The 27,530-nt window shown below is 44.6% G+C and overlaps 3 protein-coding genes across 5 annotated transcripts; 2 read left to right on the forward strand and 1 right to left on the reverse strand.

The window, feature by feature from the left end:
• The first annotated feature begins 2,026 nt into the window (after positions 1-2,026).
• LOC127333008 (protein TIC 20-I, chloroplastic) lies at positions 2,027-5,314 on the forward strand. 3 transcript variants are annotated; one of them, XM_051359324.2, is made up of 3 exons: positions 2,027-2,168; positions 2,642-2,842; positions 4,442-5,314. In XM_051359324.2, exons 2-3 carry the CDS (start codon positions 2,671-2,673, stop codon positions 5,080-5,082), a joined length of 813 nt encoding a protein of 270 aa, XP_051215284.1. In that variant the 5' UTR covers positions 2,027-2,168; positions 2,642-2,670; the 3' UTR covers positions 5,083-5,314. The 3 variants fall into 3 exon arrangements, with proteins under 3 accessions (XP_051215284.1, XP_051215283.1, XP_051215285.1); XM_051359323.2 differs by having other exon boundaries at positions 2,038-2,210; XM_051359325.2 differs by having other exon boundaries at positions 2,038-2,206.
• Positions 5,315-8,393: 3,079 nt separating this feature from the next.
• Positions 8,394-13,825, forward strand: LOC127333009 (HVA22-like protein k). Its single transcript, XM_051359326.2, has 8 exons — positions 8,394-8,598; positions 9,617-9,675; positions 10,187-10,284; positions 10,840-10,891; positions 11,945-12,008; positions 12,887-12,982; positions 13,064-13,136; positions 13,472-13,825. The coding sequence occupies exons 1-8, from the start codon at positions 8,563-8,565 to the stop codon at positions 13,585-13,587; spliced, it is 594 nt and encodes a 197-aa protein (XP_051215286.1). The 5' UTR covers positions 8,394-8,562; the 3' UTR covers positions 13,588-13,825.
• Positions 13,826-17,406: 3,581 nt separating this feature from the next.
• Positions 17,407-20,300, reverse strand: LOC127333010 (zinc finger CCCH domain-containing protein 50-like). Its single transcript, XM_051359327.2, has 2 exons — positions 20,118-20,300; positions 17,407-19,851 (listed from the first exon to the last, which is right to left on the reverse strand). Exon 2 carries the CDS (start codon positions 19,808-19,810, stop codon positions 17,831-17,833), a length of 1,980 nt encoding a protein of 659 aa, XP_051215287.1. The 5' UTR covers positions 19,811-19,851; positions 20,118-20,300; the 3' UTR covers positions 17,407-17,830.
• Between the last annotated feature and the right edge of the window lie 7,230 nt (positions 20,301-27,530).

Genomic DNA, 27,530 nt, shown 5'->3' on the forward strand with positions numbered 1-27,530 from the left:
CGGATCCATGGAGGCTCATGAAGGTAGCCGGATCCATGAAGACCCATGAAGGTAGCTGGATCCTTGGAGGACTATGAAGGTAGCCGGATCTTTGGAGACCCATGAAGGTAGTCGGATCCATGAAGATCTATGAAGGAAGCCGGATCCATGATGACAAGTTAGGAATAGGTGGATCATTGACGTACACGGCAATGTAATATTCCGTAGTTAGGCAACTTGTATCCGGGTAGGACTCTCCGTAGAAACCCTAGATCCATGCGCCTATATAAGCCGGATCCTGGGAGCCCTTAGCAGACGACCACAACTAATTGTAACAACGCGAAAGCGCCCACATAATTTCAGACAAGCAGCAGTAGACCCTGCCTCCGTGCAGCGTGCTCCTAAGTTGGGTAACTTGCGTACTCCTGTCTCGATGGTTCTCCGCCCTATGGCCCCCTCTTCCTCCTCCAGGGTATTATCGAGTAGGCAACGACACCTACTTCTGCCCTCCTTCTAATAACCAGTGAGCCATTTCTACCCTCCTTCACGTAAGCAATTTCCTCAATTAACACTGTCAACAGTCAACATGTTTTGCAGTCCAGTTACATAGTATGTCACTGTAATAAAACCAGGTCGAACTCGGACTGAGATCCAGTACCTTGCCTCTATCAAGGCACCAATGAACAGTATGGTGCCTTGCTCCCCTTTTCTGGATGTTGGATCAACAATCTATGGTTGGATGAAAATGAACAGTTGACCGCTACAGTGTTAGCTACAGGGATCTGTCCACAGTACCTTCGCTACAGGATCCGTCGACAGTACCTTCGCTACAGTGTTAGCTACAGCATATTGCTACAGTACCAAATCTGGTGTGTTCGTTTTTAATCTTGCGGTCAAATTTGCAAGGCACCTCACTGTTCATATGTGCCTTGGTATAAGCAAGGCACTGGATCTCACTCCGTCGAACTCCACCATATGCCCCATTGCTGCCGATTTCCACATAAGAATCCACCACGGTTCACCTAAACGGAGAAGTAATCACTTGGGTCGCCTACAAATATCAGAGGTTCGGTCAAACTAACCGGAAACTCTAAATGGAGGCCAAGCTAGTAAGCCCTTCATTTTTTAATTTAAATTAAAAAAACCCTGAAATGAAGTCTGCATACTATAAGTGTGCAAATTACCAATAGCAATTACTTTATATTTTAGACTACACAAAAATGAGAAGTATAAATTCGAGTGCAATGAATAGTGCATATTTCAAAAACTATGAATTTGTCAGATTTTGTTATTTTCATGTAGATAAAAATGTAAATAATTTTGCATTTAAATTTTGTACGCTTGTAAAATATATCATTGACTACATAAAAAAATTCTTGTGAGTGTAAATATAATTTTGAATTTTTTAAAAAATAAAGGGCTCGTTGGAGCTTGGCTTCCATTTATTCCCACTCTCAAACTTAACACCTTTTATTGTCTATTTACGAACAAAACACTTACCAAAACACCAACACCACCTGCAAACCATTTATCTACAAATAATATGACGATCAAAAGATCATCAAATTCCACAACACACTTTCATCTCTCTAATAGAGTCTAAACGCCCTATTTAAAACCCAATCCTAATTCCAAACACTACGGGATAGACCTCAATGACCACCAGAACAATGATTGCTCTTCTGCCGCCGTCTAGGGATCCCGGCTTCCTCCTCTGCGGTGAACGATGGGTGCGCTTCTGGCGCTAGCCATCTCCGGCGAGGTACGCGCCTTCAACCCAACCCCTGCTTCGTACGGAAAACCTAGATCGCATCAGCCGGACCGCGCGAGAAATCTCGTTCCGTTTAGTCCGTATGAGCCTGTGGGTTGTTGTTGTTGGCACGGTTACACTTACTATGAAAAAAGCGTAGGTCGGGTTTAAATGAATTTTCGGTGATATAGTTTTAGCAATTTTGGGATCAATTTCACTTACTATGAAGGGGTTTTTAGAAGAAAAAAAGTACAGTCGTGGCCTCTTTTTTTTTTCTTCAGGAAACATCCCATTTTTTCAGCCAAGGAAACGTCCCACATAGTGGAGGAAAAAACTACTCGCTTCGCCACTCGGCCTCCTCCGGCCCTTCTTATCCTCTCGCCCTCGCGACGGCGGTCGCGGCGAGGGCATCCAGGCCTCATTCTACCGAAGCTCCCAGGTTCGAAGGATCGCTGGCATCCTCAACCTCCTCCCTTTGTTGGTGACGAACCCTAACTTTCCTGGAATGTTCCACGAGTTTTGTCTTCGTCTTTCCTCTTCAGTGGGAAATCTTTCCTAGATATTTCTTATTGAGATCATACTACAGTCGAACCAATTTGGCTCGGAATTGCTTGTTGCGTGGTGCGGATATCGGCTTATTTTTTCGAAAGATAAATGTGATGTGTCAACGCAACCCACATTCCCCACGCCATGACCATCCCTGCATTAGAGAGGAAATTGTCTGTGTTTAATTACTATAGCAATTTCCACTTCTTGATTTGAATCAGCTCTGCTCTTCGTGGCGCCCAATTGATATGAAAAAACGAATTAGTGTGTTTTCAGAGAATGAACGAATTACATTATGTGATCAATGGCTCCGTAATTGTGTGAGTGCAGTGTTGTAGTGCTAATTCCGTTTACATGCCTGTCCAGGTAATTGCGCAAGGCCAAGTTTATACAAAATGACTCTCTGCCAAGGCTTATCTGCTGGGCATGCCCAGCTGCTTGCTTTTCCTGCTGCTAAGCCTTCTCTCTTAAGAGGATCATGCCTTCGTACTCAAGCAGGCTCACTGCGTCTGAAGAGTGCTCATCTGTTAGGCGCGAGGAAGAATTTTTCGGTACAAACTGCACGAGGTATGCATAATCTAATTTTCTTTTGGCTATGTTTTTTGCAATTATGATGCAATTCTCTTCTGAACATATATGATAGATCGTCCTTAATCCTTAGCTCTCTGATCAAAGTTATACTGCTGGTTTGGTGGGTCAAAAGGTGGGATATATTGTAAACATGAGTTGCTGCAAACTCCTTTGCTGTCCTTCATACAGTACGCTGCCATTTTCTAACTTCCTTATACAAATATTAGGATTACTTCTAATCATCCGGTAGAGAGCAGACAATGGGTTGTCTGCAAATAAACAAGAACATAAATACGAATGAAGTAGGCAATATTAAATGTCTGCAAAGGTATTCAAATATTGTAAAATTTTAAGAAACAATTCTTGCAGGCATACCTGTTTATAATTTTACAAAATGTGTCATTCTTGTACTAACTGCAGGTATGATATACATTTAAATAGTTACAGATATGTTTTTGTGCTGATAACTTGTTACATCTTAAGCCATGTGATTTCTGCTGAAGGAGTATTTTTACGCATTACCTTTGTACTCTTACAAGTTACAATTCTAACACTAGTATTCAGTTGAAGAAGTACAGCCTGCATGTAATTATAGGCTCATAGAATTTCTAGATAAAACTATATTTGTGTACTCTTTAATTGCTTCAGAAATATTTGCAGAAGTTATTGGGATTATATATGTTGGCATTTTATAGTATGTAGAAATATCTAACACATAACTCGATAGAAGAACTTCATTAAAAATCTACTTAAATGGCTAGCACAGCATGGCTGATAGTTGAGATTTTTAACTACCGAATACCGTTTATAACCTCTAAGGTTACCACTTCTTGAATGGTAGTGTTCCAATCATCGCAATTCAATCCTGGTTTATCCAGGAGGCTGCTAGCACTGAATTACCATTTCTTTTTATCACTCGCACACTCATTTTATACTATCGATGTCTGTTATCTCTAGCAACATCTTGATTGTCCTCTGAGGCTGTGACCTTATATTGGATAGTAGAATATCTGGTCATGCTATTCTTGAGCTGACAGTCCAATAATAGTATGCGGTCATGAGCCTTTTTGTATTTTTGAAATTCTTGCCCCTTGTTTGCTTGGGAGGACCAATTTTTTGTTGACAGTTTACTGTATAAAAGACTTTATAAATAGAAAGTTCATGGTTTTGACATTTCTTTCCCATTGATTACTTGTGGCTTTGGACGAGTGGTTTGCAGAGAGTTTGCTGTTTAAAATGTGGTATAAATAGAAAGCTCATGGTCGAGCCAATGTCATGAAGTAAACATGTAAGATGATTCTTTTACTCATGATGTCATTGTGTATACTTGACTTATCCAGAGGCTTCATAAATCAGTCTAATATAAACCATAATGAAATTATCATAATCAAAGAGAGCTTATATTGTACTTCGATATTGGCACTGAGACAGCTCTACACGTATAGTACATGTCAGTTTGTGTCTTGTTTGTTAGATAATTTTCTTTACATTTTGTTTCATTACCTTGTTGAATTATGATGCTTAAATCCGTTCTTTGGTTCTGAACACTTAGTTCTTAAAATGTATTTCACCGTAGTTATAACATATATCTTGCAGCAAGCACTGATTTTCTTCGCCATGACATGCTGACATCATTTTCGAAGGAGGGTTCTATTAAGGGCATTCCATCATTATTGACCCAGCACAATCAGCGTCAAAGATCTGAAGTTGGTTGTCGAGCTTCCTCTCTAGCATCATTCAGCTATCCTGAGCTGACTTCCAAACCAAGATGGTGGTGGAGAACTCTAGCATGCGTGCCATATTTACTTCCACTTCACAACATGTGGTCGTATGCCGATGTCATCTACCAGTTGCACACGTACCTGCAGGGGTTTTCATTGGTTTACACCTTCATCGATACCATGACACTGCTTCCAGGGTGGCTCTTGCTGGTGATATTCATGACAGTGTACTTCTTCGTTGTGAGGCGGAAGTGGTCACCCCACTTCATGAGGTTCCATGTGATCTTGGCTATCCTCCTGGACACCGGCTCTCAAGCAGTGGCAACAATGTGCACCTGGATGCCCAGCATCGTGTACCAGGGGAAGCCGATGCAGTATTTTTGGATGTCCATTGCTTTCATTCAGATCTTCACGGTGCTCGAGTGCATGCGGTGTGCTCTTTCTGGGATGTACCCGAATGTGCCTTTCATATCCCACACGGCGTTTATCCATTCTGATCTGAATCTCTTCAGGTAGCCAACTGCTCACCATATCAGGTTTTTTGATATCAGAAGGATGGAAAAGGAGACGGAGGTGCAAATATGGTAGTATTTCTGGCAATAGCTACTTACATTTCTAGACTGTTTTGTTTATTTTATTTTTTTAAATTATCATGTGTAAGTGCCACCAGCCCTAGCTGGGACCTATTCTGTTATGGCAAAACCTGAACAGTGACGCTACTGATTATTGCATCTGTTGAATTGCTTCAGTGGTGTAGTTATCTGCAGTTTTTATTTTTTAGAAACGTGTAAACTGGAATACATGTTTCCTCATGTGCTTTGAGTTAACCTTTTAGTCAAGGGAATGCATAGCAGTGTGGGCGTGAGTGTGGGTCTTGACACCTGTCGTCCAGCCACATTCTGAACATGGCTCAAGTGAGAGAGTCTGAACATAAGAAGTAACATCTGTCTCTGCCAATTCCTGTTATATTTCCCGTCTCCAGTGTCCGAATGTTGATTTTCTGTGGCATTAATAAATGGAGAATCACCAGTTATCTCTACCATTATATTAGACGTGTTCAGTGTTTGTGTATAACTGATCAGTACAAGCGATGCCACATGTCTCTACCCCTGTACATTGTTTTAAGGCTCCGAAGGGTATCACGGTTAAGTGTTAGCACCTCAAATAATATATTCTCCCAGTTCAAATTAATTAACTCCACTTTATCCAGATACGAATGTAGTCAAAGTGAAGCTAATTAATACTATGAATCATGGAAGTACTTGAATCGTGCATAGTGGGGTGACCACTTCCGCCTGACGGGTGACCACTTCCGCCTCATATTCAACTTGACTGCACGGGTGCACACACACTGTGCACCCGTGCAGTCAAGTTGAATATGTAAAATCCATGCAAACCATAGACTGAATTTGGTGGAGTTCTCAGTTTACCCTAGTGGGTACAACAAACATGTCACCAGGTGCAAATATGGAATCAAGTAAAAAAAGTCCAAATGTGGATTATGCTCATTGCCTCGTACACTCCTAATAAAGAGTAGGTGCCAAAAAGAAAAATATAAATCCAGATCCAGATGCTATCAAAATCTACACCTAACATGAAGTAACCAAATAGGTTTACAACAAACTTAGAAATCGACCAATAATCTAATTTGACTACCACTATGGGAGAGACCTCAACACAAGATTGAAGATAAATCCATAGTAGGGCGCACTGTTCCAGTACCTGATATAGGTTTCGAAGAACCATCGTAAGAGGGATCTTGAACTAAGAAAGAAATAAACCTTTTTTTGCGAAAGAGAAAGAAAGAAATAAACCTAGCTGCTAAAAGAGGGTATTTACAACCCGAAGGATGGATAGGAGGAAGTGATCACAAAGGTTAAGCATGAGAAGGTAAAAAAGAGGCACCGTAGATGAAAATGTGAGTTTGCGCAACCATTAGGATGTCATAGCCTTCTGTTACCCCACCATGGATAGCTCACTTAAGATTTGTGCTTTCATTGGGGGAGTAACATATCAAGATGTACACACTTAAGTTCAACATGATCGTGGAAAATATTTGATCCTATAATTGGTCCCAACTAACCCTTACATGACAATTGTGCGACAAATTGTCGAAGTCAAGCCAAGTGTAACATCCGGACCATCTCGGCAGGGCTGGTAGCTCTCTAGCATCTCTAGACTGATAAGATGTGTACACACTTAAGGGTCCAACATGACAGTGGAGAATAACCGACCGTATAATTGGACCCTACTAAATCTTACATGACAATTCTGCGAGAAATTGTTTGAAGTCAAGCCAAGTGAAATATCCTGACCATCTCGGACGGGCTCTTTCGGGATGAGCTTTCGAAAAAGAAGTTGCAATTTGTTGGTATGGATATTCTATCAAATCCTATTAAGCCATGTCCCAGGATGTCACACCAAATTAGCAAGAGTCCATCAAACTATCCATAGTCAATAAGTTGCCAAAATGGATATAAGAAATAAAGAGAAGAAGGCAAAGGTGACACCCCAAGTGAAAGAAACCCGGAATAGTGGAGGGATGAGAAGACTAGTTCACCATGAACCACGCACCACCCCTTCACCAATTTTCCATGATGGACTAGTGGACCAACAATTACTTCTCATGCCCTCGGTTTCTCTCTCCCAAGTGTTGCCTTGGTTAGTTCTCGAGAAAGCCCTAACCTAAATAGCCTTGCGACACATACCTCCTTCATTTTCGTTTGAATCAATTCAAGTGGAGAGACCTAGAGCTCCAAGACTAGATTGGAAAGCCTAGAGCAAGTGTGTGTAGTCTCGATAGACTTGGACCAGCGTCCATAAGGAGTGAACTCGGAGGTGGACTTGGGGACTATAGAACGGCCACATTCACTAGTCAAGCGTCATGTTGATGCTTCTCCTAACATAGGATTGAGTTGGTTCCAGCGAGATGATGTAATTAGGGTTGGACATAAATCTCGAAACTCAATTAACTTAACGAGCGCTCGTTTGCTTGACTCGTTTAGCTCAGATCGTTTTACTAACGAACTGAGCCAAGCAACACTTTCTAGGTCCGCCACCGCATGAAGAAGGCAAAGGTTCTGGTCCGCATTGAACTTCTTAACGAGTAGCTCATGAGTGCTCGCGGGCATATAGCGAACCAAACCAATCTTTAATTTTAGGTCATTAAGGATAACGAGCTTAACGATTCGAGTCTCAACGATTATGAGTCTTAGTGAGCCGAGCTCAACTCGTTAATCCACTCCTAGTTTTAATCCATCAAGTGTGTGAGCCTTGTTTGTTTATCCTGCCCAACCTCATACCTAATCTCTAGTTGTCTGTACTACGACAGTAATGATTCTCTTGGCCATATCCTATCATTTGCAATGTGTTTTACATGGCCAACAATTGTCTAATCGAAGCACATGTACACAAATTTTGGAGGAATTCACACAATTTTTAGGTTAAGGAAACATTCTCACGTGCAGTTATGGTTAATTTGTAGCATTTGCATTTATTATGTTGCCTTGAGGAAAGTACAAGATTCTATCTTGGAGGAAGAAAGAGTTTGAAGACCTCGAAGATATGCTAGGATCTTTTAGCCTTATTTTTTAATGGTTGAAGACAGGTCGTGTATCTTTACCATGTACTAATAATACTATAAATATTGGTGGTATCCATTGTCAAAAAAGAAAATCTATCAAAGGAAAATAGTGGGAGAAAAAAAAGTATCAGATAGACTCTTTTATAAATATCGGAGAAGACAACGACTAAATCGGAAAAGGCCTAGTAGTGCGCTAAATCTATTATTTTTTTAGCAAACCTGGTGCGCTAAATCGGTTCCTACTTTTTTTGCTCCCGGCTTTCGCGTTGCAGCCGGCATCGCATCTCCTGCCGTTTTTGCTCCCCTCACGCTCGGAGCTCAATTCGCCGCGGATTCCTTGGCCTCCACGCAGCGATCTCCCCCCGGGTTCGCGCGCCGTCTAGGGATCCCGGCTTCCTCCTCCGCGGCGACCGATGGCTGCTCTTCTGGCGCCCGCCATCTCCGGCGAGGTACGCGCATCCAACCCAACCCCTGCTTCGTACGGAAAACCTAGATCGCATCGGCCGGACAGCCGCGCGAGAAATCTCGCTCCGTTTTAGTCCGTAGGAGCCTGTGGGTTGTCGCTGTTGGCGCGGTTACACCTTTTTTGTGTGCGGGGGAGCGCGGTTACGCCTTGTTCATGCTTGATTTTTGCCGGGATTGGCGACGGGCACGCGGCCGGATCATGCTTTGGTTTTGCACTAGGAGAGTTTGTTAGATGGTGAATTAGTGCAGTTACTTTGCACCATGATTGTAGCGCTCCTCTGCCATTAATATGCTGTAGGTTAAGGATGCCATCTCCAATCCTAGTCGGTGGATGCTAAATCTACACCGTTATATGTCCATTGAACGATGAGCTATAGATTAGGCGCAAACGATTTGTGCTTCGCGGGTTCAAATTTGACTTGGATCTGATAGGGTCTGCCAGTCAGGATATGGATGGATTCAGCTCTAAAATAACCATTCTCTTCCACCACAGTCATTATTGACCAAATTAAATTATGCTGTTCCTCAATGTTGTTTGGCTTGCTTGATCGTTCTGGTGGTCTGTTTCTGACGATCCAAATTGTTGAACTAAGTGTCTAAATCATAGGGTAGTAGTGTTTACAGTGGCTCTACGGTTGTGTTTGGCGTTGAGGTGGAAATCTTTGAGATGTTCTTTGGTAACCAACTTTTGCCTGCTTCCATGGTTTTTTTCCTCAGAAAATTATAGAATAATCTCAGCACAGTTCAGGAACCACAAACTGAGCCTAAGTGTGGCACTTACGATTTTTTAGTTTGAGAGAGTTACATTGTTACATCTAATTTCTGGTTACCCATTGATTGCAACTGTATCTTGAGTATTACTTTCTGATAACTTGTCTATAACTCGTAAGCTTTCTAGATGGATTCTCACTTCTGAAATTTTAGGATCTCCAATGCAATCTTGACTTGTAAGTGAAAGTTATGCTTTCTGCTGAAAGCCTGAAATTTCATTTTTTCTCACAGGTGGGTCTACGGCTTTTACTGGCCCCATTAAGCTCTAATATTGTTGTCCGCACTGCCAGGTATAATTCACATCATCTTGCTGTTTATTTTCATGTTGTGTTTCTTGTAAGTCAATTGTTTTTGGCAAGTTTCTTTGTTAAGTGGTTGGCTTATTGTACTTTTTAGAAATTGCATAGAGCGTGTTAACAAGGTAAATATACAACTGTCTAGAGTTGATCAGCATTGTTAGTCTACATCTTATAAACTGTCAGTATCATCAATAAAGATTTCCTTTATAGTAGCAAGAGCCAATTATTTTGTGCACCCTGAAAGCAAATATCACATCTCATAGGCATATGCTCATTCGTTTATTGCTACATGAAACTAGCATAACCTGTATTGTGCACTATATTCTTATTTGCTGTTAGGTAAGAAGATACTAATGTGCAGTTAGATGATAGTCCAGCACTACAGCTGGATACAACTTATACTTATTGCAGCAAGTAGCAACCGTGTTAATAGATGAGCTAGTGTTTTTTGTTTTCGATGAGAAATCCATCATTGTTTATGATACTCACTCTGCTGGTGCAGTTGCGCAGTGGGCATTGGTCTGCCTGTATACTCAACTTACAGGGCTATAGAAAAGAAAGATCAAGCTGAGAAAGAACGGTTGCTGCTTTACTGGGCAGGTCTGTAATAAATTGATTTGTTGTGCATTTCTACCGCCGAGGCATCTTCTTTCAGTGGACATTCCTTGCGACATGTTGCTGTATTTATTTCACTAAATAAAAGTAGAGTTACCTTTTGAAATTATTTGTGTAGTGTCTGCACTTGTCAAATAAAATTCTCCTAGTTGCAACTTGCATTACTCAATTAGTTTGGATGAAAATGCTGTCTTTGTCAATTAAGGAACAGCCGTATGATGATACGGCACACTTTTTATATGCTACCAAATGTCAAAACCATCACCTTGTCATCTTAACATGATGGCATTGTTGATTGAATACCAATTGGACTATGGATATTGGTATAAAGACTTCAATAATGTGTTGATTTAGTATGCGATTGGTATGTACATTTGTGTGCAATAGGAAACAAATGAGAAAGTTAGTGTTACATGAACACAAATCAATAATTCAATAAGTACATGCATCTTCACTTCATTTGGTTTAATGTTTGTGGCCAAGGTTTTCTTATGTTGGTTTGGTTATTGCTTGTAACATTTGTATCCCAATGTTTTGCAGCATATGGATCTTTTACCATTGTGGAAGTCTTTGCCGATAAGCTTATTTCAAGGTATAAACATTTTATGTCATGATTGAAGGGTACATTCTCGTTATTTGCAGCATGGGTAGGAATGGCAGTGCAATGTGAAGATTATTTTCACATTATTTGTAGCATGAATATGAATATGAATAAGAATGAGACTGCAACATGGCATCCTTTGTGACCTTTTGGAGCTGCTCTTTGCATTTTGATATCAGATTCCATGTAGACATGCTTGACTTAAATATGCATACTGAACATGTCTTGTTTATGAAAGCAGTAAATTCGCATAGTACGCAATTGATTTGCAAGCATATTATTTCAAAATTTGCGAACTATTTTAGTACTAATGCTGTAATGCGTAGAATGCTTTTGGTTGCGTACAAATAGTATTTGAGTAGCATCAATGAGATATCCTGTACTATGATTACCTCTGACCGTCAGCCTGTTACTACTGGTATAAGCTGCAATAAAAATGTAAATAGTGATCTCATGGTGCGCTGTTGCTTGATGATTTATTAAATTTATGTATGTTATATATTTTTTAACTGGAACCTTCTGGTGAGAGCATTACCGCAGAATGCACTGCAGTCCTTGCGGACTGCTCCTATTAAGTTAGAATACCTGCATGGAGGGTACATCTGCTGCCTTACTTCAGAGAGTAATACAGTTCCAAATAGCAAGTGTACAGGAGTTGCCAGGTTTCTGTTATTTTATATTTACTTATTAGAGCCCAATTCTGCTTCCATGAATCAGATCTTAAAAGTTTTGAAATTCAAAACTACTTTGTCAAACCAGAACACTTAGGTTTATGGGAGAAAATCCAAACCACACAGGTGATTAGATAGAGAAGTTGTACTGGGAACTTGTAACAGTTGCAAGAGAAGAAATAAGACATGAGAGCATTACACATGTCGACTGAAAAACATAAAAACAAAATGAAGCATTCCAATATTACTGTGAAATTTTGAAGCAGGACTGTATTAATTGTTATTGCTTTATAGCCATTTTACGTAACTTACCTCAGTTTTACCTGTCCTAGAAACTATTTGACCATTTTGTACTCTGCTGATGTTTCTGCAGTGTTCCTCTCTATTACCATGCGAAATTTGCTATCCTTGTGTGGCTCCAGTTTCCTTCAAATGGTGTAAGTCATAAACCAATTCTGCATCCAAAAATGTTAATATGCATATGTATTCCTATATATATGTATGGTCAAAAACTATACGCTGTAATAATTGTTGATTCTTTGAAAGATCTGTATTAAGGAAGTGAACCAAACAAAGCATATCTTTTTTTAGATAGATGATGTTCTGTTATTACTTTAAAGAAGTAAAATATTCCCTCCGTCCATAAAAGGATGTCGGAGATTTGTCGAAAGCCGGATGTATCTATATACGAAAGAGTGTCTAGATACATGTAAATTTAGACAAACTTCTGACATCCTTTTATGGACAGTGTTAGTACACGATATGAAAAGACTAAATGTGTTATATGAGTATCAGTGTTGGACAAGGCGTGTTAAACTTTGTCAACACCAAGTTCATTAGAAGCAGTAAACAAAAAATCACCTGACTGGTCCAGTGCTCAATTTGAATGGTTAGCTGATAAGATTTTGACTGAAAAGAGTGCAGTTACAGTGTAAACTGGTAATTGATGAGGTTTATATTTTCTCATAGGATTATGTAGCCAGCAGCATCTGGTTCTTGGTTATACAACCTGGAGCTTGAATCATGTTATTCATCTATTCTCAATTCATTCATTGGTCCATTTAGTTTTTGTTTAACCAAGAATTATTAATTATTAATTCATTATATAGGATATATAGTGTAGAGCATTGAACATTGCAGTCATACTTGTGCCGTAGATATCTGCTGGTTTTCAGCCAGATGATGACAACCCTAAACATACTGTTTTTTCTTCATGGAAGATGGTGACATACTGTTGACTAGAAGCTCAATCTAAGTGATCTGGTAGAATTATGGGCCTTTTTATACTAATAGATGTGCTCCCTTTCCCTTTCAGGGATCAAAGCATGTGTACAGAAGATACTTGCGCCCGTTTTTCCGGAAGCACCAAGGAAAAATTGATAGAATTCTGAATATTTTGTCCAAGGAACTTGTAAGTGTGTTTTAGTATTTCAGTATACATGTTATGATTAATATATTACTAACGGAGGTCATGTTGTAACTAAAAAACCAGACGAAGTTTGTGAGCAACCATGAGGATGAAATTCGTTTTGTAGAGAACATGGCTGTCAGGGGTGCTACAACAGGTATAGTAGAACATCTACCATTTGCAAACAAACAGCATGCTTGTGCAAATAATGCTTAAGATTGGATGTATATGAAAAATAAAAAATCTGATCATAAATTGGGATCGTTTGACCACTCACCTAATATTTTGAACTAAAGACATTCTGTTCATCAACTTAAAGCTCTATATTGCAATATTTTTTCTGTGCTATGTTGCTTCTTAGAGTCATTTTCACTAGTATTACGATACTCTGGCTTGTACCTGCAATTGACCATGTTGTTTTATTGATTTCACATTAAGAACTCCAAACTTCAAGGTAAAGAAGTAATTCGTTTTTTCTTGTGTGGAGTGCAGCAAGTTATATAGTAAATGGCCTTGACCAGCCTGGACAATCAGAGGAAGTTAACGTCACTGAAGACCGGGATTCAATTCCAACGGAGGAGGCTGACACACCTAGAGGCGAAACTTGAGCTTGACTGCCATTCTCTCCGCAAAATGCATCTGCTGGGAAGTAATATCTTGTTTGATATGCTGCAGAAATGGCCCTTTTATTCAGCTTGGTATGCCATTGTGAATATGTTTTTACTGAAACAATTAACTATGTTTGACGCTTTAGGAGTAGATTACTATGGTGCTACAGAAATTTGCAGTACCAGTTTGTGAGTCGCTGTTTGGAACTGACTGGAATATAAGATATGGTTTAGTACATTGTCTGGTTGTCAGTTTATAGGTCTTTGCTTTGCCTGCAATTCAGGTCGCTGAAATTTGGCAGCCACGAATCAACCAGTTGCTTTTAGTTTATTGAGCATCGAGCTATTGTATGGTTCTCCAGTCTAAGTTCATCTATACAGTAAGCAATAGCACTGTCTGCTGCTGATCGGGGTAGAAACAACAATCCCAATCCTTTTCTGGAGTCATTTTTTTTTATTGTTTCTTCTGCATTTTACGGGCCAGAGGCTGAGCTGAAAGATACAATGGGCGGGCGGCTGGTGAGGTCCTCGACAAACCATACACCTGATCGGTTATTGATGGAGCGACTTCTTGTTCTATTTGTCGAGCCTGTTTTCGAATTGTCAATTGATATTTTATTTTGGGACGGAGGTGGTAGTACTATTTGAATACATAAACTAGGATTGATTTTTCTCAACAACAAAGAAGCATTCTATAATTTGCTAAAGCGATGCCACCTCATGGTAGTTGAAGCTTTTGACCAGAACTGTTCGTTGAGATTGTTTTTGACCGGACAGGCCTCACGTTTTCTTGTTGGAAGGCGGCTACTTTATTCGTCATCTCTGACTAGTATGGTAGTTGAGCATTAAGAAACCACTTGAGCAAATATAATACGAATTGTGTACGAAAATGCCCAGCCGAGCGAATATTCAATTTTGAACAAATGTTTCTTTTCCGAGCAAACGAGCTGACTGCTTTTGTGGGTATGATTTTTGAAGAACTTTATGAAGTGCCTGTAGTTGCCTAGTTGGGGGATGATCTAGATAGAAGTAGAACTATGAAATCGACAACTACAAAATCGGGCATCCGACACTGTCGAACTCTGCTGAAACCATGAAGTAAAAATACACAGTTCGAACCATTGGCACATAAGAGCATCTCCACTCGTTTGGCCTCCCCACGCCGAAATCCGGGGTTAATTTCATCCGGATTGGACGAAAAAATGGCGTGGGGAGGGCCAATTTCCCAGCCGCGATCTCAGGCGTAGCCGTTGATTTAATTTTGAAAAACGTAAACTTAACGAAATACGGCAAAAACGACTGAATTTAGACTAATTTTAATGATATTGGGCGAAGTTCATACATAGAGGCCGAATTCGACTATCTTCGAATTCGTCTAGGGGAATACAACTCTAAATTTTAAAACACGGCGCTCTACATGCCCAAATGGCGGTAGAACACCGTGTAGTCGCCGCCGTCGTCGTCATCATCGTCGGAGCCGTCGTCGTCAAACTGCGGCGGCGCGGCCTGGCTGCTGCCCTGACCGGCGTCTCCCCACCGGCCACTGGTGCGAGGCGGGGACGGCGATGGCATGTACCAGTCGTCGTCGGAGGCGTCGTCGGAGGCGTCGTCGGAGGCTTCGAGGTCGATGACGGGGGCGGCGACGCCGGATGGAGGAGTCGCAGGCCGGCGGTAGCAAGCGACGTCGTCGAGGAGCCTCGCCTGCCGCTCCGCCTCCTCCTTCTCCCACTGCTCCCTCGACCAGGCGCAGGCCTGGTCGAGTGGTATGGAGTTCTCAGCGGGGACGAGGTCCTGGAGGGACCTCGCGATGACGGCCTCGAGGAGCGCGGCGTCCTCGACGCTTTCGGCCTCCTCCACCTTCACCTTCGCTGGCTTGCGCTTCCGCTCGCCGGAGGTGTCGGGTTCGCGCTTGGGGCGGCGTCGTCCTTGTGCCGTCGATGGCTCGCGGATGACGATCCCGCGCACGCGGTAGCTCGGCGGAGAAGACGCCTCCTTTTTCACCGGCGCCAAGGATGGCGCCGACCTGGAGATCGACCTCGCCGCCGAACCGGACGACGAGGAACTGGCAGCCATGCGCCGTGGCTGCCAGCTTCCCCTGCGGCGGCTGGCCGATGCCCTCGACAGTGGGGGCATCGTCAGAATGGGAAAGTTGCCGCCCTCGATGTGCTCGAGGACAGCCTCGAGCGTCTGGCCCGGCACGCTCCACCACCGCTTGCGTCCGGCGGCGTTGTTGCGCGGAGGCGGAGGCGGCGGGCCGTCGTACGCGGCGAGCTCCTGCTCCCACCGGCGAAGGAAGAAGGAGTTCCACGCCGTCAGGTTGTCGGGGTGGTAGCGCGGCTCGGCGCGGTCCTGGTCCGACAACGTTAGTCGGACCTCCTCGATGGCAGCTTCGAGGTAGCGTCCCTGCGGCGGCGGCGGGATTGGCACGCCGCCCGCACTAAGCCGTCACCCGCCGCCGGGAGGCCTCGTGTCCGGTGGGCAGGGGTACCCCGCCTGGTGGAGGAGGTGCCCCTCCCACGCGTGGAGTGACCGGCGAGGGAAGCCGTTGTTGGCCGCGCCGTCTTCATCGTTGTAGGCCATGGATCTCGTCGAGGTAAGGAAGAGGAAGAGGAAGAGGAAGAGGAAGACTGGTGCGACGCGTCGCGGCGAGCGGGGTATTTAGGCGAGTCAGGAGCCGGCGATTTATTGCCGCGTGGATGCTACGCGTCCGCGGCGAGCTGACCGGCGGCAGCCTTTACTCCGCGCGGAAGACGATGCGTCTGTCGCTGACCGGCCGGGTCCATCTCTCGCGCGGAAGCCAAAGCAGAAGCGCGGGAGAGAAATCTCGGCGTTTCGCGCGCTTTCGCTTCGTCCGGAGTCCCCGAGCGCGCCTCGGGGGACCGGGGATGGCGTGGGCTCACCGGATGTATTTTGGCTCAAATCCGGAGGAAAACGAGAAATCGGGGGAGCGACTGGGCCGAAATTCGCCGTCCGAATGAGAAAAACGGCGCTAGGAGGCCAAGTCGGGGAGACGAGTGGGGATGCTCTAAACCTCTGGTGAGTTTGCGTGCCTGTTTTACCAATCAGTTGCTCCTATTTTCGATCTCAAAAAAAAAAAATTGCTCCTATTTTCCTACGGTCACCTCCTCTTCCATGGCCGCTGGCTTCTTCTGTCATGCCTCACAAAGTTTATTTAACCAACTTGCAAAACCACTCTAGATGTGAAGATTTTGAGGTTGGGGGATGTCCAGTTTTACTAGTTCAGCTTGGGCTCATGGACCCATTCACCAGATTCCACAGTTGAGGAATGGCGCCTCAGGCCCTCAGTAGATATAGCGAGAGATGTTTTATGTTTCATGTTCCGATGATTGACATTTAATCATGATGTACTCTACGAATACACGGCATCACAATGTGACAAATCCATAAATATATTTTTCATCATTTTCCATCCTACAAAGGATGTGAGAAATTAAAAGTAGTTTAGTTGGCTTCAGAGTTCGGACAGCAGTTCTACAAACAACTAAAAAATAGACGGGCATGATGCGAAACATAGAGAGTACTCCGTATACCATTTACCAGCATTATGTGATGATTTTGTGTCTGCATATAGTGAACAGGACTAGGAGATGTATGATAAATAAAACATGTTTCAGAATATGTGTTAAAATTACTTGAATCATTGCATCATATCCATCTGTGAATGAAGCATGTTGACCTGGTACTTCATAATTATAGTTTGGAAATAGCAATGCCAATACAATTAGCAGCCAGACACAATAATAAGACGGGAACGTACAACATACAAGTAGCAGAATTAGAAGAAAAATTGCATTCAACTGAGCCAAATAGACTGTAATTAACAATGGTATCACAAATTCATTCACTTTGATGAAGAATGGACAATTCTAATCTCTTTTCAAGAGCTTGAAAACAGAAAACAAAAAAGCATGGTGGACCCTATAAATCTCTTCATAATACCATGGAAATGAAAAAAATAAAATCCGTCTCAACTAATCAAAAGAATACTAGTTAGGACGCTGATGATGTAAAGAAGTTGTTTACTGAATATCCTGAACTGCTTTCGGCTACCAATCTGTCAACGGATGCTTTGTTGAACACCACCGTCTCCGACTTTGCCACCAAAAATTCAAGAATGAAAAAGAATAATTATTATTTACTAGGACCAACAACTATTCTTTGGGTAGATAACCTTGCAAAACGATGGTTTCGTCAATTGCGGACTTGGCAGCCTCGGTCACAGTCACTTCTGATCCATGTTCAGCTGCTCAAGCCAAGCGCCATTTACCGTCTGATCAAACAAATCGGACTGATTGTTCCATTCAGGCCTGGTTGTCGATCCAGAAGCTATACTGCCTGCCCTGCCCAGCATTTCACCACCCCTCTTGCTGTTCGGTGACTGCCCCCATGCAAGATCTGGCTCCTGTTCTGCAAAGAAACCTGATTGTTCAGGGCCTCTTAAGCGATTGAGCTCATCACCGTCGAAACCCCAGTCCACCTTACCCATGGGAGAACCCACATTGCCCCATGAAGCATTAGAATTCCGTGGTGAACCCACGGATGGCAGCTGCTGTTTGTTGAGGGAAGCAAACTGCTCATACATGTCCCGCTGTGTAGCTCCGAAACGGGCACTAAGCGGCGAAGTTGGCTCCATAACCCGAGGGGAGCGAGGAGACATGCCGCCAATTGGAGACTGGACAAGAGCTGAAGGATCAAGAGACCTCGGTGAGTACATTCTGTTGGTGTTGACAGGTGCAAGGAGACCCTTCTGCTGATGGAGCTTGTTAAGGATGGCTGACTTGTGGGCGGGCGAGTATGCAGAGTGTCCTCCTTGGTCAGTGAACCTTGGCGACATTGCCATGTCTGAAGCATACATGTCTTCGAGAGTGGAGGTGGCAATCGCTGTTGGCCTGATGCTAAGTCCAGTAGTGTAGCGGGGCTGCGCGCGGCTGCTGGGTGGGACGCAGAGTGCCCGCAGATACTGCGATTCCCAGTCGAGGAGGTCGTCGGCGGTCACATCCCTCGCATTGAAAGAAGACCGCAGCCTGCTACCTTGCATCCAGTGCGCAGGGCTAGCTGCGGTGTTGTTGACAGCAGACGGTGACCCAGGTGGCGGCGCAAAGTGCCTGGGTGATCCAGGGAGAAACCCAAGAGCGGCAGCAGCAGCAGTCATGTCAATAGATGAAGCACGGGGAGAGAGCAGGCCGGCGCCAGTGTTGTGCGGCACGTGGCGGAGCTCGTCCTCGTCGTGCGCGAAGAAGCAGATGCGGCGGGCGCAGGCGGCCCCCTCCTTGCAGAGCCTGGTGCGGTACTGCGTGGGGTGGAGCCAGCTCTCGAAGACGCCGTGCGAGTACTCGCAGTTGTCGCCGCTGGGGCAGCCGCCGGGGCGGCGGAAGCTGGGGCAGGGCACGGCGGTGTAGGGGTGCTTGCTGGGGTCGCGGCGGCGCGCGTTCTCGCCGGGGTGCACGAAGGGGCACTCGGTCCAGTCGTGCGAGTAGGCGCGGGAGCAGGGGCGCACCTTGAACGCGAACATGCGGAACTCGTCCGAGGCGTAGACGCTGCTCTTGATGTCCGGCAGCGTGGGGTCCACCGGGTACTCCTTCTTGGCGCGGTCGGCGGTGATGGTGGGGGAGAGGGAGGACGAGCGCGAGGACGGGGAGCGGGGGGTGCCCTCGTCGTCCGGCGAGGAGGAGAGCGGCGGGGAGGACGCGCCGGAGGTGGCCACGGTGAGGGGCTGGCGGCGGCGGCGGCCGAGGAGCGCCTCGAGGTCGGTGAGGGCGTGTGGCGAAGCGGGAGGCGCGAGGAGGACGTCGGCCGGGAGGCGGCCGGCGGAGTCCGCGGCGGCCGGGTCGGCGCCGGCTGCGATGAGCAGCTTGACGACCTGGACGGCGTTGCGGGAGCCGCCGGACGCCGCGCAGTGGAGCGCGGTGAAGCCGTCGGTGCCGGGGCGGCGGGATACGTCGACGGTGGCGGTGAGGTTGAGTAGTAGTGAGACCACCCGCGCGCTGCCGTAGGTGGCCGCCACCATGAGCGGCGTGCGCGGCTCGTACGCCTTGCTCCGGCCGTACCAGAGCCCGACCTCATCGGCTAGGTCCGCGCCGGACCCCGCCAGCGCGTCCTTCATGCCGTCGGCGTCGTCCGCCGCGGCCAGCTCGAGCAGCGCCGCGAGCTTGTCCCGGCGGCCGGCGAGCTGGGCGGGCGCGAGATCGGGGAGGTCTCCCATTGATGATGCTGGTAGCGCTCGTCGACGGAAGCTCAACACATCTGGAAAAGAGGCAGCAAGCGGAGGGGTTATATAGATTCAGCGGAGGGGGGAGAGGCGGAATCGAGATCAGGAGTCGTGGAATTAGGAAGGGGTGGAGAAAGAAAGGAAAGGTTAGCTCGAGGAATCGGAGCTGAGCTTGGTTTGGAAGGGCACCAATCAGGCGATGAGGATAGCAAGAGCAGCCGGCGATCCGATGACCGGGATCGACGGGGAGGAGGAGGATAGGGATAATTAGGAAAGCAATAAATGAGCAGTATCAAATTACCTCCCGTTGGTCGCGGGGTGGTCGAATCCAATCCAATCGTATCTAATCCGGATCGAGCGGCCTCCCGCCCGGCGGTCACCGGCGGCGGCGGCTGGCGGTGCCGGAACTGGCTTGGGGAACGGAGCGGAGGCGCCTAGTGTAGACTAGTCTAGAGGGAGAGGGACAGCGGGGAGGGTGGAGGAGGAGGACTCGCAGTTTACTTACTGGTGGTGGTGCCGAGGAGTTAAATTGTCTCATTCCTCGGGCACCGCGGCCCGCGCCTGCCCGGAAATCTAGCCCGGTACCTTCCGCCGCCGCTGACATGTGGGGTCGAGGGAGAGGTGGACCCACACTGGACCACCACTGTCACACGGATGGGCGGTTAAAATATGTAAGGGGCGGCGCGGTTGAGGAATTATATTTACTGCGTGGTGGGCCAGCGGGGGGATTCAAACAGGCGGGTGCCGGTGCGCGTCGCGATGGGGTCTGGGCGGCTGCTGGCCTCCGACACGAGGCGCGCATCGGGCCGTTGGTGGGAGGGTCGGACGGCTGGGATGGGGCGGGGCAGGTGGCGGACGTGGGATTCGGCGCCGAAAGCCTCGGTTGCATCTCCGTCGGCCCGTACGGAGAGGTCGGCTCGCTGTGGTGCGCTGCGGGGAGGAAGAAAGGTCGTCGGTGGACCGGGTGCATGGACCGCGCGCTCCGGCAACCGGACGTGACAAACGTGGGTTGGTGGGCTTGATCCAGGATGGGATGGGATGCGCGCGGCGGGCGGACGCGCCGAGGGGACCGCAGAGGTGGATTGGAGATGAGGGCTGGTGGAGTCCGCGGGGCCCGGAAAGGCAGTCAAAGCTCGTGGGACAAGACTGTCAGTCAGTGGAAGGAGGGCGGAGACAACGGATGATCTACGCAAACCACACAAACGGTCGTACGTTTCTCTACCCCGCTTCAGTTTCTTGACTTTCTTCCCCTTCTTTAAGCGCAAATTCAATTCCGCTATTGGTGCATATGATCTCTCTACCGAATATTATATTTTAAAATACTATTATTTTTACAAAAAAAAAATTATGTACATCTTCACAATATATGTATTCGTCAAGTTTCACGAGAAACCAGTATTTTGAGGTATGTACAAAAGGAAAAATATATCTTCTACAAAACCTTATTTCTAGCATTGATTTTTTATCTTTTATACACGCCACACAACGCGACTCGCTGGTTCCACGCCGTCCACACGACCAAGGAGATAGACTAGCACCAGAGCCCATGGCAAAAATGTCAACCAACCTGGCTCCCACCTTCCACGCCCGCTGCACCGGCTTCCCAACTCTGCACATTGCGAAGCAGCGGAAAAACGAACAACTTCGCAGCGAGGCCTTTGGACGCCAAACGAGGAGCAGGACGGCAACCGCGACAAGGGAAACACCACCTGCCAGAGGACACCTACATCCCCATGGCTGCAAGACGCCCGCACATCTGGGCGGAGATGGGCTCGAAAACAGGCATGGGGCCCCTGCCCCAACCCGGAGTCGGCAGTCAGATCCGATGTGACGCTGAAAGTGCATGGAGCCTTCATGTGTCGTTTTGGTAATTAGACTGATGTTTGCATTGAGTTATATTTGTACTAGTTTTCCATATGCAATGCTTGAATCATATATTGGCTTCAATGTTGCAATAAGAAAAAATAGTGAAGAATATCAAGTGTCACATATGTCTTGAAGATGAAGATGAAGTGAGCCCTCAAGTTTAACTTCAAGACATCAACGGGATGAAGAATAAAGAAATGAAGTGCAAGCTCAAGATGAGCCATCTCGAAGAGATCATTTGCTTGAAGCTTGCCATCCATATGATGATCATGGATATGTAAAGATGCACCGAAGAAGAAGCTCTCCCGTGGTGGATTATGGGGAGCAATCCACGGGACTTTGTCAAGCAAGCACAATCAAGAAAGGCGTTCCATCTTCTTGCGGTCAAGACCGTCATCGAGCTCAAGAGGAACACGCAAGGTTAAGGTTTGCTCTTGATAGGGTTTCTTTCTTACCGATATTGTGGTGTAGTTGGAGACCGGTTTGTAGTTTAATCATTGTACTATCAAGAGGGCTCTCGAGTGAGTAACTCTATTGTATCCTTTGGAGAGCTCAAACCTTTGCATCCTTGCATCATCTTTCATGGTTGTTATTTGGATCCTAACCATGTGATGGTTTAGAGCTTCTGCTTATTCTCATGACAAGCTCTAGATCATCGAGAATGGTTTTTTGCACGGGAAACTTGTTGCATTTTCGAGGTTCGAGGTTTTACCGGTATGTCTTTTATAGATAGACCGGTCAAACCTTTTATCATTTATTTGTATCCTTCCATGCTGGACTATGATTTTTCCCTGCATCATCTTGTAGAGCTTGTTACTAGCTTCGAAACGAGCCCAAGATCATCAAAATCGGAGTCCATATGCTCAAGTTATGGTCTTTCTCATTTTGTTGTTGCTAGCAGTTTGCTCCAGGCCGGAAATTCCGGACCGAAAATTTGCAGAATTTTTGGCCCCTGAAAAATGGCTAAGGACTTAGCGGCCAGTCTTATAGTATCCCCCCGGAAATTTCATGCCTGGCCATAATTTCCTGGGGGCGGAATTTCCGGCCCTCACTTAGGCCGGATATTTCGGCCTGGAAAGTCCCAACGGCCATATTTTGGTGGGGGGCTATTGCCCCCTTCTTCTACCTTGGTGGTTACCTCTTCCCCTTTGTGCTCTCCACCATTTTTGACCTTGAGAGATTCCCATTTCCCTCCATTCCTCCTATGCTTCTTAAATCTTCTTGAGGGAAAAGTAAGAGGAGATCTAGATCTACATTTATACCAATCAAATCCCTCTCTTTGTGAGTGGAATCCTCTAGATTTTGATCTTGGAGTTCTTTATGAATTTCCTTTGTTCTTCCTATCTTCTTTCCCCAGAAGCTTTTGTAGCTTTGGTGGAATTTGGGAGTGAAGGATTTGCCATTGCATTTGGTGCATCGGTGTGAGCTTTCCACGGTGATTCATGGAAGTGAAAGTGAGGAGCTTGTTTCTCTTAGGTTATTGGAACCCTAGACGGATTTTAGGCCTTTGTGGTGATTTGTTGGCAGCCTCCAATTAAGTTGTGGATGTGTGCCCCAACCTTTGTAAGGCCCGGTTTCTGACTCAAAGGAAATCCCTTAGTGGAACTGCCACCTAGGACTTTCTGGCAATGGTCACGGGAGAATAAGGTGAGGCCTTCGCGGCGCCCGATGTGTGGTGTGACTACCGCATTTTGGGGTGAGGCCTTTGTGATGTTGGTGTGCATCGAGCAGCCACACCTCAAGGTGAGGCCTGTTGTGGCATTCAGGAGCACTAAGCCACTTCACCTCTCCAACAGAGATTAGCACTCGCAAGAGTGTGAACTTCGGGATAAATCATCGTCTCCCGCGTGCCTCGGTTATATCTATACTCGAGCTCTTTACTTATGCACTTTACTTTGTGATAGCCATCGTGCTTGAAGTTATATATCTTGCTATCACATAGTTGCTTGTATTGCTTAGCATAAGTTGTTGGTGCACATATGTGAACCATAGTATATAGGCTTTGGGTTTGATAAAGTAAACGATAGTTTTATTCCGCATTTGTTAAGCCCATCTCGTAAAAGTTTTAAACCGCCTATTCACCCCCCTCTAGGCGACATTCGTGTCCTTTCAATTCGTATAAGAGCATCGTCTCTCATTGTAGGCTTCACCGCCTTGAGAGTAAAGATGTCGGCAGAGGATTAATGCATGATGACACTCTTATTAGATGGCACAAATTATGATGTTTGCAAAATTTGCATGCTTAGTCATTTTTGGGACATTGACCCTCATCTGGAGAAAATTGTGGATATAGATTTTTCTCCTCCTATGGATTCACAAAATCTATCTTTAGAGCATGAGAAAATTTTACAACTCAATTCTCAATCTTCTAATGTTCTTATGAATGCTTTGAGAGAAGTGGGTCTTTTTTCATTCGTACCTTTTTGGAGCGCTCATGAGTTATGGACAGAGATTCGAGATAAATATGATGTGTCCAACATTATTAAAGATGATTGCATTGCTTCCACTTCCGGCCATGATGAGTTCTCATCTTCATCCGCTTCACCAATGTGTGGCAAGACACAAGCTAATGATATGGTAAGTGGTGATGAAAATTGCAATATTGATATTGAGCTTACCATTGATGATCCTTCATCTCTATCTCATTGCAATGCTTCATCTTTGGACTTAAACACTTCTAGCACTATAAATGAGATACATGCTTGTGTTGATAGTCCTTGCATATCATGTGTAAATTGCTTGAACAAATCTCATGATGACATGCTTGCTTTTGTCTTGTTGCCATGATAAAAATTCTTCTATTTCCTCTAGTTGTTTTTGTCTAACAATGTAGAGGAAACCAAAGATTCTATTAGTCAACACAATATGTTGTATAGAGCCTATATCTTCATCATTATCTCACGGTTTTCATATATGTCTTATGGTCAAGGGCTCCACGGTATCTCCTATTATGGAACCTAATATTTCTCGTGTTAATGAGGATGAGGATGATTATGAAGAAGATGATTGGGTTGCCTCTTTACGCGATAAGGTAAGAACGTATACTGTGTTCTTTACAAAGATAAAAGTGCTTGCTCTCACTTCTTTGAAAACTTGACTATTGCTATTGAGAGCCGAAATATTATTTGGATGCGTGAGAATACTATTTGTAAAATGGGTGCTCTTGAATGTGAGTATGTCAATGATGTGGCATCCCTAAAGGATGAACTTGAAGAAGAACTAACCACCAAGGAAGCTCTTCAGGAGACCTTTGCTCTATGATTGTCTAGAGAAAAGGAAAACCATGATAGAGCTCTTGAGGTAGCAAATGATTTAAAGCTTAAGAATGATAAGCTTGTGTTTGTTAATGCTAAACTCCTTGAGGATTTTGAGCAACTAAAAAATGGCTCTATGGTCATTGAGAGTGCGCTCACCAAACTCATCGAGTTGCATGAGCAACTTAAAGCTTCTTATATAAAAGAGCATGCCAACTAGCCTTCTCCTATTTCTATTCATGATGATGCTTGTGCTACCAATTCTTCTTCTTGTGAAGCATCTATCTTAAACGAGAATGTTGAGCTAAGGGCTCAATTTGAATTGCTAACTAGCAATTATGGGAAACTGGAAGAAAATCATGGAAAGCTTTCTCACTCACATGAGGATCTTCTAGCTTCCCATGATAGGCTAAAGTTAGCTCATGAGGCTATTATGTCAAAGGTAACATCTGATGCGTGTAAAATGCATACATGAACTTTGTCCTTTATCATATTGAATTCCCACATATTTGCAACATATATGATGATAGTACCATATTTTACATTGATTTATGGAGATTTACCAATGATCCCCTTTATTTGGTTTATAACCCTGCAGAACAGGACAAACCTGTTTCACATATTTTTCACTTTTAGAGACCTATACAGATTCAAATTAATATGAGATTTTTGGAGCATCATTTTTTCACCGGGAGGAACATAATGGACTTTTGGAGCATACCTGGAGAGGCCCGAGGAGCGAACGAGGCCAGGTGGCACGGCCCAACTTCCTGGCCGCGCCACCCACCTCCGTTCGCACCTCGATCGTCCGATTGCCCTGATTCTTTCGCCCACCAATGTATTTTGCCCTAAATACGACTATATATATGGCCCCGAAGAGTTCTCGGGAGGAGAGCGCCGCAGAAAGACAGAAACACCAACAAGGAGGCTGTTGCAAAGAAGATTGGATGGGGGAAACTCCGCTGGGATCACCGCCGAAGGGATCTCCACCTTCTCCAACGTCTTCATCGTCATCACCATGACCAAGAGGGAGTAGTCCACCTCTGGACTACGGGTTTTTGACAGTAGCTTGATATATTTCTCTCATGTTCTTCATAGTACTTAGTGCCATATGAGATGTCTATCATGATTATGGTCATATTTGTAATACCTATGTGGCGGATTCTTGTTCTATGATATTGTTATATGAGATATGATAGTATTATATTTTTGAGATGTGTTGATAGATGCACATTATGTACCCCATTCTTAAGTTTGTGTTTTGATCCAACATATATGCAAGAGCGTGTGTGGGGTGATGTGTGTGTTAGATGGAGTAGCAAGGTTTTAGTGATTGTATAGTGACAGTATGTTCATGATCTATTATGGCTTTGCCTTTCTTTTGCTACCTCACTAGCATGATCTATTATTTTTAGCATATGGTTAAGGAACCTTTGTAAAAGATCAAGTTGAAACTCGTGTTTAATAAATAATATATTGCTCCTCTAGATATGTTCAGAAATGCAGAGGTACTTGTAGGAAAGATAAAATATCATGCAGACTTTGTGATACTTGCTTCCCCTCAATATGCATTTTGTCGTATCATATTTGGTAACATTTCTTGCATAACGATAGGTACTGTAATTAATTAACCTAAAAAAGTGCTCACTAATTATGCTGGAGAGAGGTTGCAATTTAATTTTTATTAGTTAATGATAAATATATGGTTAAGGAACCTTCGTAAAAGATCAAGATGAATCTCCTGAAACTCTTGCGTATGTAATTATCGCTTCAACATTCACATTGGAGAGATATATACTTAACCAAGAAGAATCATTTACTAGAGAAGAAAGAAAAGTGCACCAGAACAAGAACTAGCACATCGACCTCCTATTTTGTAACTTATTATTCCACTTGGTGATTTAGGAGAACCGTCTCCGCCTAAGTAAAAGCTTAGATTTGAGTTAAAACCATCACCTGATCGCTTGGAATATAATTTTTTAGATGAAAAGAAAAAAATGATGTTATTATTGGTTCTAACCTTCTAGTTGGAGAGGTAAATGGTTTAATTAATGTTCCGAGGGACCATAGGGCAACAATTGGACACTCTATTGATGACTGGGAAGGTATAGGCGCGGCTGTGTGTATGCATACAATTAATCTAGATTTTAGATGCAAAACATGTTGTTGATCATCATCGTCGTATTAATTCCAAGATAAATAAGTGGTAAGGAAAGAGGTAATTGACAAGGGATTAACTAGTCAATGCCTACAAGTTGTAGACTAGGGTTTTGTCGGAAGTAGAGGGCAAGTAGATCTCGAGGGTTTCAGCCAGAAAACTACTCGACTGCTTACGAAAATTAGGGTTGTGTTGACAATGAATCGATCCTCTCTTTGTCCCCCGACTCCCCCTTATATAGGAGGTGGAGTCGAGGGTTTCGTATTACACAAGTTTACAGATTCCGGGAGACTCTCTGAGTTCAACCGTAAAGTTACAAATCTCTACTTTCCTAATACAACTCTATCTTTTCTTAACAATTAACTGGGCTTCCGAACTTCATATTCTTCGACCTGTGGGCCTTCAGTAAACCCCGGGTACCATCTTCGGCAGGCCC

This window comes from Lolium perenne, chromosome 2, assembly GCF_019359855.2.
Source record: "Lolium perenne isolate Kyuss_39 chromosome 2, Kyuss_2.0, whole genome shotgun sequence".
In the NCBI taxonomy this organism is placed as follows: Eukaryota; Viridiplantae; Streptophyta; class Magnoliopsida; order Poales; family Poaceae; genus Lolium; species Lolium perenne.

Coding starts and splice junctions, on each gene's coding strand:
- LOC127333008 (XM_051359324.2), top strand. CDS start 2,671: ATGACTCTCTGCCAAGGCTTATCTGCTGGGCATGCCCAGCTGCTTGCT. Junction 2,843..4,441: donor TTCGGTACAAACTGCACGAG/GTATGCATAATC, acceptor TATATCTTGCAG/CAAGCACTGATTTTCTTCGC.
- LOC127333009 (XM_051359326.2), top strand. CDS start 8,563: ATGGCTGCTCTTCTGGCGCCCGCCATCTCCGGCGAG. Junction 9,676..10,186: donor ATTGTTGTCCGCACTGCCAG/GTATAATTCACA, acceptor CTGCTGGTGCAG/TTGCGCAGTGGGCATTGGTC. Junction 10,285..10,839: donor GTTGCTGCTTTACTGGGCAG/GTCTGTAATAAA, acceptor AATGTTTTGCAG/CATATGGATCTTTTACCATT.
- LOC127333010 (XM_051359327.2), bottom strand. CDS start 19,810: ATGGGAGACCTCCCCGATCTCGCGCCCGCCCAGCTCGCCGGCCGCCGG.